This window comes from Lepidochelys olivacea, assembly GCF_965140295.1.
Source record: "Lepidochelys olivacea isolate rLepOli2 genome assembly, chromosome: 1".
Classification (NCBI taxonomy): Eukaryota; Metazoa; Chordata; order Testudines; family Cheloniidae; genus Lepidochelys; species Lepidochelys olivacea.
In genome coordinates this window covers 63,958,709-63,976,184 of record NC_140411.1, presented here as the reverse complement: position 1 = coordinate 63,976,184, position 17,476 = coordinate 63,958,709, and the positions used below count along the sequence as shown (strand labels likewise).

Genomic DNA, 17,476 nt, shown 5'->3' with positions numbered 1-17,476 from the left:
TTATAATCTTTACATCAGCTTCTGGCTTGTGGATGCTGAGTAAATATGAATTCTCTTCCCGCCCCCCTTCCCCCAATTTGGCTGCTGTATAAGTGAAGGGCTTTCGTTTTTTGTTCTTTCCCCCCCTCTCCTGTCAGGTCTGGGCCTCCTGGCCGCGGGGGGAGAGAGCTTTCTATTTCACTCTCCTCGACTTTATTTTTGTGAGTTGATCCCTGTTCGTGGTAGTGTCTGCCTCATGGCTGCTGGAAACTTTCCCAAGCAGCCAGTTTCACTTCTGCCCAAAAGTTCTGAATAACATCTGTGCACCACACTAAGATCCTGACTGGAATTCTCCAGTATTATTGTAATACAGATAATAAAGTTTAAGCATAATAAAAATGACTAGTCATCTTAATTTCACTTTGCTGCTTCTTGGGAAGGATATGAATGGTACAGAATCATAGAATATCAGGATTGGAAGGGACCTCAGGAGGTCATCTAGACCAACCCCCTGCTCAAAGCAGGACAAAGTAGAGTAGAGGCATTGGAGCTGTCCATCTCAGATTCAGGAAGACAGCATTGCATGTGTTCACGTTTGAAAGATTCTTTCAGAGCCTTAAGGGTTAGCACTTAGATATGCTAATGGAAATAGGTAGAAACTTGGTTTTGAGATCCTAAATTATGTGTAAATTGGTGACATTGGACCTATTTGTCAGGGGAAGGTCTCCAGTCAATGTGAATGACTAGGCAAGTGGATTTTTCATGTCTTGTTTTTATGCCTAATTACATTGCTAACTATTCATGCTGATCAGCTTCATAAATTTCTTATGAAATTTCACTGCCCTGCACAAAATTTAAAAGTCCACTTTCACTTGATGATGAAAAAAATTAGTGATATTACTTACTCTTACTGTGGATGGACAGCAAAAGAATATAGAATGCTTTTTTTCCCCAAAATGGTTCACTTGTAATGTCACAGTCCCTATTCTCTTGCTAAATTCTACTCATTCCGGGCAAATAAGATTTTTTTGATCAAGTAATAACTTTTAATTTTTATGGTGTTATTGTTGCAGCCACACTATTTGTCTCATTCTGTTGTATAATTTACCTTTTTATATAAAAAAGACAAATTACGCTAACGGACCATTTCGGTTCTACTGAATAATGTTTTCAGAAAGGTTTTATTTGTTAATTTGAAATTTCATATCCAGAAGCAACCCCACTCTCAACATTTCTGATGGTAATTATGACGTTTTCACAGATGGATCAAGTAGGGTTTGTTTACTTTAAGCAAACATTTGACTTTCCTTAAAATGGTTTAAAATGTATATTTTAGGGTAGGAAAAAATATTTACTTTTGTTTACATCTACCGTTTTACTTCAGGAAAACTGCAAAATAATTAAAAGTTTTTGAGGGTTCTTCTGGTTCCTTTCCTAGTACTGCAGAAGAACATGATGGCCACACTTGGTCAGACCAGTGGTACATCTATCCTGGTATCCTGTCTTCTGACAGTGGCCAGTGCCAGATGTTCTGTTCTGTTCATTCCCTCTGAAGCAATTACCAAGCGAATCATCCTCTGTTGTCCAGTTCCAGCTTCTGGTAATCAGAGTGTTAGGGACATCCAGAGCATGGGGTTTCATCCTGATTATCTTGGCTAATATAATTGATGGACCTATCCTCCAGGAACTTAACTAATTCTTTTTTGAACCCCGTTATACTTCTGGCCTTCACAGCATCCCATGGCCATGAGTTCAACAGGTTGATAGTCTGTTGTATGAGGAAGTACTTTCTTTTTTGTTTTAATCCTGCTGCCTATCAATTTCATCAGGTGACCCCTGGTTCTTGGGTTATGAAAAGGGGTAAATAACACTTCCCTATTTACTTTCTCCACACCATTTATGATTTTTATATCCCCAATTAGTCATCTCTTTTCTAAGCTGAATAGTCCCATTCTTTTTAATCTCTCCTCAGGTGGAAGCTGATCCATCACCCCTAATCATTTGTGTTGCCCTTCTGTGTACCTTTTCCAAGTCTAATACATCTTTTTTGAGAAGGGGTGATGGGAACTGCATGCAGTATTCAAGGTGGATTTGTATAGTGGCATTATGATACTTTGTCTTATTATCTATTCCTTTCCTAATGGTTCCTAACATTGTTAGTTTTTTTTTTTTAATTAAAGCAGTTTATGAATAAAGAGCACTGTACTATTTTTATGATTGTGATGCTATCATCTGTGTACACTACCAGGAAATAAACAAAAATAGCTATGTTAATTTTGACTCTGTGATTAACATGGGAAAAAGATGAGGACTTGGTGTTTACAATGGTGAAAGAAAGATTATTTTTAAAATTCTGAGAAGGCAGAAGAAGAGTAACTAAATTTAACATTTCCTCACAGGTAATTATGCAGCTAGAACATGCCCTAAAATGTTATATTTTGTGATAAAACATGAAAAAATAGACTGCAATTGCATTGGAGACAGTTTTCAAACTTAATTTTGTTAATTTTTTTAAATAGCAGAATGGTCAAGTCCAAATTATAGACTAAAGATTTTTAAGCGTTTTGTGTATTTATCCTCAGTTTTAATGTACTATGGGTGTGTGTTCTCTTTCTAAGAGAGATACTGCTTATTTGTAGTGTTGTCAAAAATACTGACTCTCCCAGCTTTCAGTTTATATACAAACAAATGGCTGTTTTCAATACGCAATTGATCTATTTTGACAATTCCATAATAGTAGTGTAATCAGCAAATAAGAGGAAAATAGAAAATAGTTTGTTCATTTGGGTTTATTTTGTTTTTTGTTTTAGAAGAAGTGATATTGAATCTGATAGCCAGAAGTTCATCTCTCTTTATGAACACTATACCATGGTATTAAGCTTACATTTCTACAACATATGTTTTAGGTTTTCTTCCTACACATAAGCAAAGATGCAACTGTTGAATTGAAAATCATAATATAATTTGAAAATGACCAGCTCATTTATATTCATAATTTAAATTGTTTATTTTTAATCTGTAATTATGGAAAAAAAAATTCTGTGCTGATTGTGTCATGGAAAATGGGTGTCACTCTGAAACTGCAGTAGACTTTAAGTGTGGTATCTGTCTCATGTCATACTTTAGGTATGATGATGTGACACAACAAAGAATATAACAAAATTAAAATCAAAGCTAGCTTTTTAAAATTATCATGAAAATGTACCAATCCATGGACAAAATCTGTTCACCCAACCTTTACCATGATTATAGTGGAGGCAATTTACAGACTTGTCCAAAAGAAATGACCATGTGTGAGCAGAATTTTTCTAGGCTCCCAGCTCTGCTATTTAAAGTGATAGAGGTCATATTAGACTTTGTAAAATCATTAGAAATTGGAGATGGAAAAGACCTTCTAGACTTTCTAGTCAACCCTATTGCCAATCCAGGATTTTTAAACTTGGTGTTATAGCATAAGATTGCAAACGAGTTTACGTTTTCTCCCTCCTTTCATAACTTTCTGAACAGCTCAATAATGAGATTCAAGTTTTTCATGCTTGGTCCCTGCCTAAGGGTGCATGTGAGCTGGAATCAGTCAGCCAAGTACCCGAGAGAGAGAATGCTTGGTGACACCTCAGAACCCTGGCGGTCTCTGTCCAGTGACTCATCTCCAGCTGTGACCATCCCTGATGCTTCAGAGGAGGGAGATTTAAAAAAACCTTCCAGAATACATTGGGGGCGGGTGGAAAAATCCCTTCTTGACTCTGGCAGGTGACTGGCTGAAACCTTGAAGTATGAGCTTTTAGGAACATTAAGACATAAATGGGAAGTGAGCCCGTTGGCTGTTGAGCCCTGTCCCCTATCATCCTAAGCAACTCCATCATACAGTCACACTCAAAAATTTGTCCAGCTCTCTCTCAAAACTAAGTTGTTTGTCCCACAGCTCTTATTGAGAGGCTGCTCCAAATCCTCATTGCTCTCATGGTTGAGGACTAAAGTCTTTGCTTGGTTTGGAAAAAATGGTCTTGATGTAACAAAGATGTGTGCAGAATGCACAATCGAAAATGTCCTTACATTCTCTGGCGTGCATTTGAATATAGATATGTTAAGTATGTGTGCACAGCTAGTTAAATTGTAATTATTATTATTCTGCACCAATAATGACAGTGACACAATTCTGGTAAGTTTCATGGCCATTCATCTACAACCATTTGAAATGTTAAAAATGAAGTATTTATCGTTTTCACCAGGCACTGCTCACCAAGGGAACTTGTCCCACTCGCTATTGACTAGAAGGAAGTATATTGGTTTTAATTATAAGATTTTCAAACATTTTTTCTTTAAAAGAAACTAAATATAAACTTTAAAGGGGCAGTATCTTTTCTAAAAGGCAACATCTGTGTGGATAAAAAGTTTTAAAAATGTTCGGTTTTAAGGTATCTTTTATCACAAAATTGTGGAGTCATTACTTGTTTTATCAAAATTTAGTTTTCTTAATATATGCTATGTAAATGGGAAGCACAAAATAATGACATGATAAATGTTTTTCTGTAGGTATTTTTGAGCTGACTTTCTTCCATGACTACTAAGATCAATTAAACCATGGATACTTATACCAGGGCCCGAAGCAGTCAAACAAAGCCTAAAGTGTCAGTGAAAAAGGTAAACAGCTATTTTGTGTGTTTTGGGGGGTTTTTTTTAACCCTAATTCTTTGTGATCTGAATCTTGAGAGTTAGATTGAAGAAAATAAGCTGACAGGTCCAGTAAATTTTCATTTTTTGTTTTGTCTTAGTAGGCTAAAGATTTAAGGAGGCATGTGATTTTCAAATCGCTTTTGCTTTGGTACATTTGTAATCAGTTGAAGCACTATTATGTGACTAAATCTGGGAAACTGAGTAACTTAAACAATGGACAAAGTGGACTTACCTCTTGCTTCATGTTTTCTCTAGTTCTTATGAAATCTAGAAGGTTTTCAGAAAAATTGCAACGGTTAGATGATGATTACCTTATTTAGCAAACCTAAATATTTTATTTGTGAGTAATAGGTATTCATATTAGTATACGGTTTCCTACCACAAAAAAAAAAAGCATAAATATGTTGTTTACAATCAAACCTTATTTTGTGACATTTGTATTAAGGATGTTATAATAAGACATACACTTCTACCCCGATATAACGCAGTCCTCAGGAGACAAAAAATCTCACTGCATTATAGATGAGACCGCGTTATATCCAACTTGCTTCCCCCCCCCCCCCCCCCGCAGCCCCCAACCCTTGTTCCCTGACCGCCCCCTCCAGAGATCTCCGTCCCTAATCACCCCCAGGACTCCACCCCCTACCCAACTCCCCTGTCCCCTGACTGGTTCGACCCCTATCCACACCCCCTGACAAGCACTCACCGGCAGTGGCGGGAAGCGGAGCAACGCGGCCCCAGCCCGCTCCACTCTGCCACCTCTCAGCCGTGGTGCTCCACTTCCCGCCGCCGTAAGTGCGGGAGGTCGGGGAAAGGACGCCCCCCGTACTCACCTGTGGTGGGAAGCGGAGTGACGCGTCCCCAGCCTGCTCTGCTTTCCTTGCCCTGGCCCCAGCCATGTCGCTAGGGGCGGGGGTTGGGGAAAGATCCCGCACTCACCTGCAGCGGGAAGCAGAGCGCCGCGGCTGGGAGCTGGCGGAGTGGAGTGGGCTGGAGCCGGGCTGCTCTGCTTCTGCCGGTGAGTGCAGCGGGGGATCCCTTCCCCAAAGCCTCCTCCCCAGAGTGACACGGCTGGAGCTGGGGTGAGGGAAGCAGAGCAGGCTGCTCCAAGCCCCCTGCTAATCTCCCGGGCCACTCTGGGATTGCATGGCCCCCAAAAGTGCCCTCTCCCAGACCCTGGGCGGGGGAGCCCCTGACTGCCCCTGAGACCCTCTGCCCCTTATCCAACCCCTCGGGCCCGGCCCAGCACCCTTAACACGCTGCTCAGAGCAGCGTGTCGGAGCTTTATTGCGTTGTATGTGAATCCGCGTTATATCAGGTTGTGTTATATCAGGGTAGAGGTGTATCTACAAAAATTAATTCCACCCCAGGTTCTTGACTGGCTTATGCTCAAGTTCACGTGAACTTCTGCTGGGCAGTGCTTTTGGTGAAAAATAAAATCTGTCCTCCATTTGTTATGGAGGGTATTTATAACTGTTGTTGTTGTTTTGTTGTTTCATTTAGGGTATGATGTTTAGCAGCTTTAATAATCTTATATGCTTTTTTGAAATAAGTCATTTTAGACTGGGGAATATCGGAAGTCTTTTCTCAATGATTTTGTTTCTGTTTAAAGCTAGATTTTTCTTAGTGCTCTAAAATCTACAGTTACTCAAATAGCCTTGAAATTTGGTGTGCCTTATGGTGGTGCAGGGTTCTGATCAACAAGTTCCCAAAATACAGCTCCTGAAAAAAACAGCTTTTCTTAAAGTTGACAGATTCTAGCAGCCTGTTTTTGCTCACAGATAGAGATCAACCCAGGGCTCAGATCATTGCATCACAATTTCACATACTCAGAGTTACCCCCCAACAGAGTTCATGGCATCGACCAGCCCTTTGGGGAAAGTCAAATTCAAATTTTGACAAACGTCTTTGCATGCCTACTGGATTGTGTGGACAGAAGAGTTAACAGAATTGTTCGCCTTCAAAGCTGCACACAAGCTGGATGTTCAAGGGAATATACAATAGTCCTTTGAACCTGACCCACCCCAAGCAACGTCCGTTCTAGTCGCACCTTGGGCAGGAATGTTTAAAAGGTTTGGTGGCATATCACTAAATTCTGTCTCTGTTAGGGCTTTGTTTTTATTTTGTAAATAAATATAATCTAAATATTTTTATAATATGAGTGCTTACTGGCAGGATAAAGGCATTTTATGTTGTGGAGGTAATGTGTGAGAAGGATTTAGGGCTGCATCAGGGTGAGGGGGATAAATGGGGATCGGTGGTAGGGGACATGAGAGGGGTTGTAAAGCCTGTCAGCCCCAAATTCTCCCCTTCTCTCTGTGCTTGTCAGGATTGGGGGTGGGTCAGGGGAAGGTCTGAGCCCCTTTCTCTCCACTCCCCATGTGAGCTGAGATCCAGGGTTCCTGCCCCCAGAGGTGTCTGAACCTCATTCCCTGCTCCTCTCTGTGTGTGCCATGGTCTTGGGGGTCCCTGTCCATCTAGGAGGGTCTAGACCCCTCTTCCTGCCCCCCTCATGTGACCTGGGATATGGGGGAGGCATTGCTTCTTTGGGGGTAGGAACCTCCCTCTCTTCCCTCCAGGTGTCTGTGGCAAGATCTGAGGGATCCCTTGCCTATCTATGGGGATGTGACCTCTTTCCATGTGCCCCCTCATATGAGCCAGGTTCTGGAGGGCTTCTCTTTGTGGGTGGGTCTGAGCCCCTCTCCTTTCCCCATCTCATGTGAGCTGGGATCTGGGGGGGTCTCTTGTCACCTGGGGTGTCTGAGCCCCACTCTCTGCCTCCTTTTGTGAGTGCCGGGATCTGGGGTTAGCCCTGCCCCACTGGGAGGGAAGCTGTTGTATTGATACTGATCTCAAAGGCCTAAAGAATTAAAGCTGTTTGTAAACTCTTTGACTGTCAACATTAAACAGATCAGTAAGTTAAACAGAGGCCTTGGTTTTACTCTATGCGGCAATCACCCAAAAGCATTAGTTCAAATTAAAAGTTTATTGATTAAACATAAGAGAGAACAAGAAATTAAAACAGGCATTTATATTGAAACTGTGGTTGAGTGATTATGCAAAACAAACTTAGTCAAAATCTTTAATTTCTCTCTTTTTGGAGGCAAAATATGAGAGTCTTATTTTCAGCGCAACCTTTCTTTGATGAAAAAGGAAAGTGTATTTTTATTCTGTCCTGATGTGTAGAGGACATTTACTTATCCTGTTCTAGACAGACAGACAAGATGGAGAGACAGGACAGAAAAGAGGTGTGAAATACAGGTTTTTTTGGATGTTTTTGGAACACTGGATCACTGGTTAGTTACGAGCTGGTGCTTTGGCTGGCAAGTCAACTGCGACACTTGCTGCTTGGACCTTGGTTTACAGTCTGGTCAGGGATGTCATCTGATTATATCTTTTCTTCTTAGACAAGGGAAGCTTGGATGAATACAGCATAGTTGACTTCAGGATTTGATGAAAAGCCAAGAGAGTGAGAGAGAGGATAGGAATAGTAGGGGTAGAAAATAACACAACAAGGGAAGAGAAACAATACAGGGTCTTATGTACCTCTGAAGTGCAGTCAATTAGATATCCCACCGATAGGCAGAGGATTGTATAATGTGATTTGCAGTGTTGTACCTGTGCTGGTCCCAGGATATTAGAGAGTTAAGGTGATGGAATATCTTTTATTGGACCAACTTTGGTTGGTGAGAGACAAGTTTTCGAGCTACACAGAGCTCACTGAAGCTTGTCGAAAGTTTGTCTCTTTCACCAACAGAAGTTGGTTCAATAAAAGATATTACCTCACCCACCTTGTCTCCGTGATAGTGTACTTTGGCCAGACTGGACAGTCTCTACGTAAAAGAATAAACGGACACAAATCAGACGTCAAGAATTATAACATTCAAAAACCAGTCGGAGAACACTTCAATCTCTTTGGTCACTCGATTACAAACCTAAAGGTGGCAATTCTTCAACAAAAAAACTTCAAAAACAGACTCCAACGAGAGACTGCTGAATTGGAATTAATTTGCAAACTAGATACAATTAACTTAGGCTTGAATTAAGACTGGAAGTGGGTGGGTCATTACACAAAGTAAAGCTATTTCCCTATGTTTATCCCCCCCCCCCCCCCCCCGTTCCTTAGACGTTCTTGTCAACTGCTGGAAATGGCCCACCTTGGTTATCACTACAAAAGGTTTTTCCCCCCTGCTCTCCTGCTGGTAATAGCTCACCATACCTGATCACTCTCATTACAGTGTGTATGGTAACACCCATTGTTTCATGTTCTCTGTGTATATAAATCTCTCCACTGTATTTTCCACTGAATGCATCCGATGAAGTGAGCTGTAGCTCAAGAAAGCTTATGCTCAAATAAACTTTTTAGTCTCTAAGGTGCCACAAGTCCTCCTTTTCTTTCTTCAAACTAATGTCTGTTTGCTTTGCTCACAAATACACCTCAACCAACATGCCCCACCTACAGTCTCCAACATTCAAACCATTCAGTACAGCTACAACTCACACACTGAATGAAGTTGCTGTGCTTGTGAATAATTGCCAGTGGCTATTGCTGGCGGTGGTGGGGAGGGGGGAATGGCAAGGTTACACAAGCATATACCTTCAGTGAGTTTCCTGGTTTTTCGAAGTTTGAGCTTTGCTGCACCCGATGTTCTGAGATGACGTGAACTGTCACTGGAGACCTTTCATTTTGCATTTGTATTATCGTACCATCTAGGAACCCTAGTCATAGACCAGGAACACATTGTGTTAGGAGCTGTAGAAACAGAACAAAAAGCCGGTCCCTGCCCCCAAAGAGCTTGATGCTTTTATTGAGATACAAGGCATGGTTGTGTTTGTATTCTGTTGTAAATTTTTTATTAAGTTTTAAAACTGAATTTATGTTCCAGAATATGTATTGCTTTATGAGAAACTGGTAGTTTAGAAAGGGTTGTTGAACTATATTAACTTACTTGTTGCAGTTCTCAAGTTAGATGTCCAGTGAGTTTTAGGGGGCTTTGGCTACCGTTCCTTTATTATCCTTTTACTAGAATTCTAGCCCTTATGGTTGTAGAGAGATCCTTGAAAATGTGAACAGATTGTGAACCAATGCAGTGATTCCTGCCTGAATCAATAGGTCTGAGAGGTATGAATTGTTATGCTTAGCTCAGTCAGGGTCCTGTGGACTCTGCGATTATGCATCATTGAATTTAGCACTTCAGACATGTCGTGAAATTCTGTTTTTTGTTTGTTTGTTTGTTTTTTAAAACCATGGAATTCTATATTTTCATGCAGCCAGGAACCCATCAAATTGTTTTCTGTCTCCTAAGCCTGCTGGGATCTGACTACAGCTCCGTCTTGTCCTCCACATTTCCCCAAAAGGACAGTTAATTGGATTATAGTGCATGCTCCTTGCTTTGTTACATGGAGCCAGCCAGCATGGTGATCATGATCCACCCTCCCTTTCCTCTCTTATTGAACCCCTCCTTGCAGTCTGGCTTTCCTTTTCTGCAGACTCAGACCAAAAGACGTACGAGAATTTTTATCAACTACTGTGATACTTCAAAGGAGTTTTTAATTATCTGCCAAAGGATTCGAGTGCATGGATGTGGCCACGGGAGTGCTGTATCATTTGGAACCCAAGCAGCCATCTTTACAAAAGAAACTCATTGAATTCAAGTGAAAGCTTAAGAGTTTCCTAGATCGGAAGATTGTTTAATTAAGGGGCAACACTGTAAACATGAAAGCACTCCAATCATCATATTTGGTGTATCTGCAAATAGTGAAACTCGTAAGCCTAATATAATTGTAAATGTGTCTGATTTTGTTAGTTTTTATTATGGTTGGTATCTGCTGCAGCTAGTCAGTTAAATCAGTTCCCCTCTACAGTGACAATCACCTGATAAATTCATGACATGGCTACAGATCTTCAGGAACAGCTTTTTAGAAGAGGTACTACAATGTGATGAAAGTACAGATGGCTTTTGTTCACTTTTTAACATTTGTTCAGTATGAGTGGGAAGCATTTTTACATGTGGATTTCCTGTTTTACGGTCTCCTGAGAGGATGTGGCAAAGTTTTGAATTGCTGCTTTAAGCTAGGAAAAGAAGTGACAAGGATTTTCCTTGCTGAATACAGTTTTTCCTTGCTGAATACAGTACTTCACTGGTCAGCACTGGTTTGCTCCGAATGGTTCTCAGGGTGAAATATGAACATCCTCAGTATAACTAATATGAGTGTAGCCTTTGTTGATCAGTTGCTGAAACTAGGACTCTTCACCAAACATCTCACAGATATCTGGTTGTCTGTGTGGGAGGAATAGGCAGAACTAGCAAGTGCAGCTTTGAGAATACTCATGTTTTGGGCCATAACATAACTAGGAATTGGAGTTATATGCATTGGTTGCTATTAAGAACAAATCCTGCTCCTGACTTGTGGATGAAGATGCTCTACTTCTACCTGAAACCTGAGTTCTCCTTCAAGTGATTGTGCACGGATACATTCTACTGCAGGTGTAAGTATGCCCAGTGCACTTGAGTTGGAGACTTTTCCCCCCAGAAGTACGACTAGGTGGCACATGCAGCCCTGTTCTCTTTGTTTTATCAGATGAGGGCATAAAAGGGTCATGTCTGCCGCTTCCTTCTCAGTTCATTCTCACCACCTATGGTGACAGCTGGAGCTCCCCATAGCATTTGCTTCATTTAGCCAGCTTTTCAGAACTCTTTTAGTGTATACAGTTAGTTAGTTTAGAAAGTATTTTTAATAGTTACCAGGAGAATTTATTATTTAAAAAAAAAAAATCCTCAGGATTTAAGTAGCTTGCTGTGTGCAGGGCTGTTATCCCTGTCACAGATAGGCATAAGAGTGCTTGGTTTCTGACTGACCATTCGTATTAGTGGTTTCCACTACAGGAGTATCTAATAATAGACTTGTTCTCAACCAACCTGAACAACAGGTGCAGGAGATTTTGCTCCAGAAGGGTCTGCAACCCGGCTCAGTCAGAGATACCTTCCTTCTCTCTGGGTCCAGTCATTGTTTCTATGCTTTCCTGGCAGTTCCTCTCATTCCAAGGTTACTCAGGAAACTGAAAAGAGACAAAGCAACATTTAATCCTTATCACACCATCATGGTCAAGGCAGCATTGGTATTATCTCTCTGTCTGGTTGCCAATAACATTGCCCCTAGTCGAGGATCTCCTGTCTCAGAACCAGGGTAAGTCTCTACATCCCAACCACCAATGTCTCCACCTCATGGCATGGACAGTCTCTGTGGAGTGGATTGATTTAAATCACGACAGTTTAAATCATTGAGTTCAGTCAGCTTTTCCATTTGTACCTCAGTTGTTTTCTAAAGAAAGGTGCATTCTCATTAGTTGATATAACCATTAAAACATGATGATTTACAACTAAATAGAGCCTTAACACTAGGTTTGGCACATTTTTTTTTTTTTGCTACCTAGGAGTATACACTTTAATATACATTTATTTAAGAAATTTTATAGCTTAACTATGGTCAAATTCTCATGAGAAATTGTGGTCCGGAGAGGTTCAGATCATCTTGGTAAGCAGCAGAAAAGAATTCACTAGAGCCTCATATGGAGCATAGTGGAAGAGATTTTCAGTTTGGGTGCAGTCTCAACAGTTTTTGCCCCATCCCACAGAGATGACACACATGCTGGACTGTCTGATGCAGCTGAAGTCATTAGACCTTTCAGTTAGTTCTGTCAGAGTCTATTAGTTTCAGTTTCTGCACTGCCTCTATCAATAGAAGGATTTTCAATTTTCTCCAACCATCTTGCTTCCCAATTCTTGAAAGATCTATTCAACATTTACCCTCCTGTATCTGTATGGGATCTCAATCTAGTCCTCTGAAAACTGTAAGGACCCCCTTCATCCCCCCTGCCCCACTCTCTCTTTGAATCTATGGCTACAACCTGACTATCTTTATTGACTATGAAGACAGCTTTTCTGGTGACAATCACTTCCACAAAGAGGGTTGCAGAACTTCAGGCTCTCCTGGCTAACAAGGTTTTCCTTAAGCCATGCCTTCAGGTCATGCCTAAGGTAAAGTTAGCTTTCTATCTGAACCAAACCCTTCATCTCCTGATGTTTTCTGCAAAATCTCATTCTTCCTGAGCTGCAGAAAGATTTCATACCTAGGATGTTTGTAGAGCTTTGGCATTGTACCTGGAATGCACTAGGTCCTTCAGAATCTCTCCAAGGCTTTTTATAGTCTATACAGAGAGAGTTAAGGGTCAGTCAGTGTCTGCTCAGTGAATCTCACATTGGATTTCTGACTGTAAGGAAGACCATAGCAGAGCTTCAAAAGTCTCTCCTCCACCAAGAATAATGGCTCACTCCACCGGGACTCAGTCCACTTCATCAGTCTTTCTGAGCAATATCCCTCTAGCTGATATCTGCAAAGCAGCAACACGGGGGTCTGTACATACTTTGTCCAGCCATTATGCCATCACTCAAGCCTCCCATGACAATGCCAGGTTTGGGAAATCAGTGTTACAATCTCTGTTCAGATAATCCGAAGTCCCCCTACCTGTAAGTGAACTGCTAACTAGTCCTCTGCAGTGAAGTGTATATGCGCACAGTTGTTCGATGGAGAAAAAATGGTTATATACCTGTGCAGTAACTGTTGTTCTTTGAGATGTTTCACAATCATCCTGTCTTCCCCAATACTTTGGACATTGCATACAGTGAAGTGAAGGAAAGGAGAGGGAGGTGTATGATACACTCCTTTTATGTCCTCGTCTGAGAGCCTGAGGAGAGCAGAGGGTCATGTGCCACATAGTGGTTCTGAGAACAAAAGTCTCTGACTTGAGTGCATTGGGTGCACATACACTTGCAGTAGAATATATGTGCATAATGCATCTTGAAGAACAACAGTTACTACTTAGGTAAGTAACCGTTTTTTTCCTAAGCCTGAGGACTGTGACCACCCTGCCATTCCCATATTGCTAAATAAGGGAAAGTGATCCCAGCATGAGAAAGTTGAGATCCACTGTGTAATGTAATAGGCAATTTAGGAAGAATAATAGCTGAGAACCATCCTAAGTAGCTTTCAAACTGTGGACCACTGGTGATCTGCAAAGAATTGTCAGATCACATAGTGTTGGCTTTCCAGGTTTCCAGCTGCTTCTTATTGACTAGTTAATGTAGAAACTGGAGATGAGGCCAGCCTAGTTTTCTTCGCTAAATGACTACTAGCCACCACCAACATTTTTAGGGAGAAACTATAAGCTGTTGTTGGGACTGGAGCTAACCATAGGTGAGGAATGTCCAGGGAGACGGGAACCAGCCAACATGTGCATGGAAGCAGGGGAAATGAAGAGACCAAGAAGGTGGACAGGATGTGGGAGGAAATTGCAACTGAACAGCATGTGGGGATAGCAGGATGGAGTAGGAAGATTAAATAGGAGTAGGAATATTAAATGAATAGCAAAATAAGACACTATGACTAATTTTTATCACATGGCCAAAACATTTACAGTATTAATTTCATTTTAAAATATTTCACTTGCTTACTGTTACCTTTCTGTGTAAATAACTGTTTTAGTTGTTGGGATGTTGTACAATCTTCAGTGAGAGGGCAAGTGATCCAGGAGACGATCACTCTACCAAAATGTGTTCCACAACTTGAACAGTTTTAAGAATCCTTAATTTAGGTTTACATTTTCCTTTTGTCTGACAAGGAAAGATGCTACCTCAATCTCCAGTGTCAGAGAGTACAAAGATAATAGTGCTGCCCACTCTGGAATTATCAGGCATCTTATGGAGTGGCATGTTATACCACTTTTCTGCAGCCATATTTAAGATTAAATTGTAAGACATAAGACATAATTTTACCATAAAGTGATTATTTTTTCCTGATGATCTGTCGGCAGCTCAAACATTCCCTGATTAAATTAATGTCTCTGCTACTTTTGCTGATCTTTCAGAAGCTGTTCAGGGTTTAGGTAACTTTGTTGTTAATGTTGTACTTCAATGTTAGTAGGTTCAACTCATTTTTTCATTTACTTCATTTTTTGCACCACCGTTAGATCTGGCTGGCTAGTTTTGCAGACATGTTTTCTAATGACTGCTTAACTGCAGTTCTCTGTTTCAGGAGTTACCTTAGCATTTCTTACAGAAATAAAGGAGACCTAAGTTTTTTTTCAAACTGGTGGCCTTCTCCAAAGTACTTTCTTGCAGTAAAATGAGATGGCACCAAGTTTTTTTTTCCTGACCTGAGGAGCCAAGCAGTTTTGTTTATCTTTTTGTTCGGTATTACCAACCTTTTTTTCCTATAGATTTTAAATTCCAGGTATAATAAACAGGTTTTTGATTCTTTTGTTCTTTGTCTTAATTACAGAATTGTCAGATTCTACTGATGTTTAAGTACCTATTTCACAAACATCTGTCTGTAATGGTCTTCTATTCATGTGTGCGTCTCCTGTTAAATATTTGCACCAAGAAACGCATGCAGTGAACCCTGTTCTTTCATCATTCTTTCAGTGGCTACGTGGGAGACCGAGTGAATATATTACTTGTTAACTGCTGAAGCCTCCTCATTTTTTGTTTTTTGTTTTTTTGTTTTACCGGAGAAAGAACAATTTTAAATTGTTGCCTATGCAAAAGAAAAGTGTACAGGTTTCATTTGCAGGTACAGAGTGGTATAGGGGTCCTTTCTTTGTATCTGTCTGGGTCTTTATTCCCTGCTCATCCTAAGAGTCCAGGTATTGCTTGAACTAATTAATGGCAAGCAGTTTTCTCTCTACTGTTGCTATAGGCCTTTTCAGCTAGGACTTGGCATTTTTGGAAAGATAGTGGATTTTTTTGCATTAGGGGTATTCTTTTGGTTGGAGAGAAGCGTAGGTCTGTTGGCAGTTTGAAAACTGCATGATCCCCCATAATCATAATCAGCATTTAAATATTGGAGCTGATGGCTGGTGGCCTGTACACACAATAGTTTGAAACAGTGTTCAGGAAACAGTTGTATGTTTGTGGAAAAAATACCCTGCATTTAAAATTCTGCTCAACTTTTTCATTTGCTGTAGATTTATGTGTTTCTCCATTACCTTTCAGGATTTCACTGATGGTGTACTACGCTCTGTGAAATCATTGCTACAGAGCAGAAAAGAATTATGTAACGTGTCCACTGAAGAATCTTTAAAGCAGGAGGAACAGGACAATTTTATTGAGGTTTGACATGGCATGTCTACTTACCCTGTTGTATAAATATGAAGGATGCTTTTAGTTCACAACAGAATCAGAAGCTGCAGGATTGTATAATGTGCATTAGAACATGACTGTGAACTGCAACTACCCTCGTACCTAATTAATTAGTTTTAGGTTCACCAGAAGAGTGAAGAATGGCGGAGTTGACCAAAAGAGTAAACATTTCCACTTTTTGAGAAATATCATGTGGTCTAAAGTCTAAGAAAAGAATGATGCTATAACTAATTTAATCCAAAAATGGATTGTGATGTCCTGGCTTTGTTTATATATACTACTATGAATTAACTTAATGAGGACCAATCATCAGATATTTCAAAGAAATGTAATGCAGCTTTCTGCAGATTAACCACTTCTAGTAAAAACAAAAATTATGTTTGGTCTCAAACACTTTTTAAACTGGCCAGGTTAATTTAAATTATACGGTTTCATTTCTTTAACTAAGACAACTAAATTATGTTATTTAGAAATCAAATAGATTAAAACATTGTTGACTTTTTTAACTTCAATATAACTTTAAGTTGTCCTGATTATTTTATTGTAAGATGCAGTAAATTTTCTTTATGTTAAAAAGTATTTCAGTCTGCATTCTGTCATGGTTAATACAGTATACAAAGTATTAAACTGTGTAATTAAAGATCAGACCATGAATGCATTTGAACAGGTTGTGTTTTGTGATACTGTGATTGGCCCTGAAAGTGGTAGATACTCCTTACAGTACACTTTTAAGGACTTTGTCCAGTTTGGTTTTAAATTTCTCAGGATATAAATGGTGGGATTTCTGAGTATTTAACAAAATCTACTAAGATACAAGAGAGTAACCTCATTGTCAAGATCTTGCAGGACATATTAGGGATGATATCAGCCTTCATGAAATTTAAATTTGCCTGTAACCAAAACAGAGAAAATATTGGATTCATCGTAGAGATTAGTTCTCATCTGAAAAGTGACTTTTTGTAAAAATGGCATATTCTTGGTCAGTAGATCTGTGTTCATAGTCCTATCTGCTGACATTACTGACCATGTAAGCTTACGCCTGTTTCTGTAGGGGTAATACAGCGATGAGAGTTGGAGCTGGATTCTCTTCTGGCTCATGTATTATCAACAGAGTTGTTAAAGTCCTTTAATTGAAGGACCAAATTTTTGTCTCTATTATATTATGCAATCCTGGTGTATTCTAACACAGATGTTCCACAGATTTAAATGAGGGTATAATTTGAATAACATGGAGTTGCACAGGTATAACTAATAGCAGAATCTGGTCTGTATGAGAAGAAAAATATCCAGCTTGATTTTCAGAGCTTCAGGGTGAGTTTGCACTCGACAGTTAGAGAAGCCATCTACTTTTACTTGCAAACTGAGAAGATTTTTTTTTTTTAATCATGAAAACAATAAATGTGGTACCCCGCAAACCAATTAATAGATTTGTCAAAATAGAATTGCACTTCAAGTAAAACCCAAGAACAGTTTTCAAAAACAATGTCGGAAATTAGTTGATTCCCAAAATACAGAATTTGGGAAAGATTTAGCTCACAGAGATTAAAGTCTAAAAACATAAGCTTAGTTAAATCCTCTTCATACACAGTCCCCCCAGAGGCCAGATGATTTTACAGTTAGACGCT

The 17,476-nt window shown here is 39.9% G+C and overlaps 1 protein-coding gene across 5 annotated transcripts in view; it reads left to right on the top strand.

The window, feature by feature from the left end:
- AKAP11 (A-kinase anchoring protein 11) overlaps window positions 1-17,476 on the top strand; it is a 60,117-nt gene that overhangs the window by 702 nt on the left and 41,939 nt on the right. For all 5 annotated transcript variants that reach the window (XR_014712469.1, XR_014712470.1, XM_084634741.1 and 2 more), the window contains exons 2-3: window positions 4,513-4,620; window positions 15,705-15,821. Coding sequence is in view for 3 of the 5 variants with exons in the window: in XM_084634741.1 (XP_084490867.1) it covers window positions 4,561-4,620; window positions 15,705-15,821 (177 nt within the window). In the remaining 2 variants the exon portion in view is untranslated. The remainder of the gene's footprint in view (window positions 1-4,512; window positions 4,621-15,704; window positions 15,822-17,476) is intronic.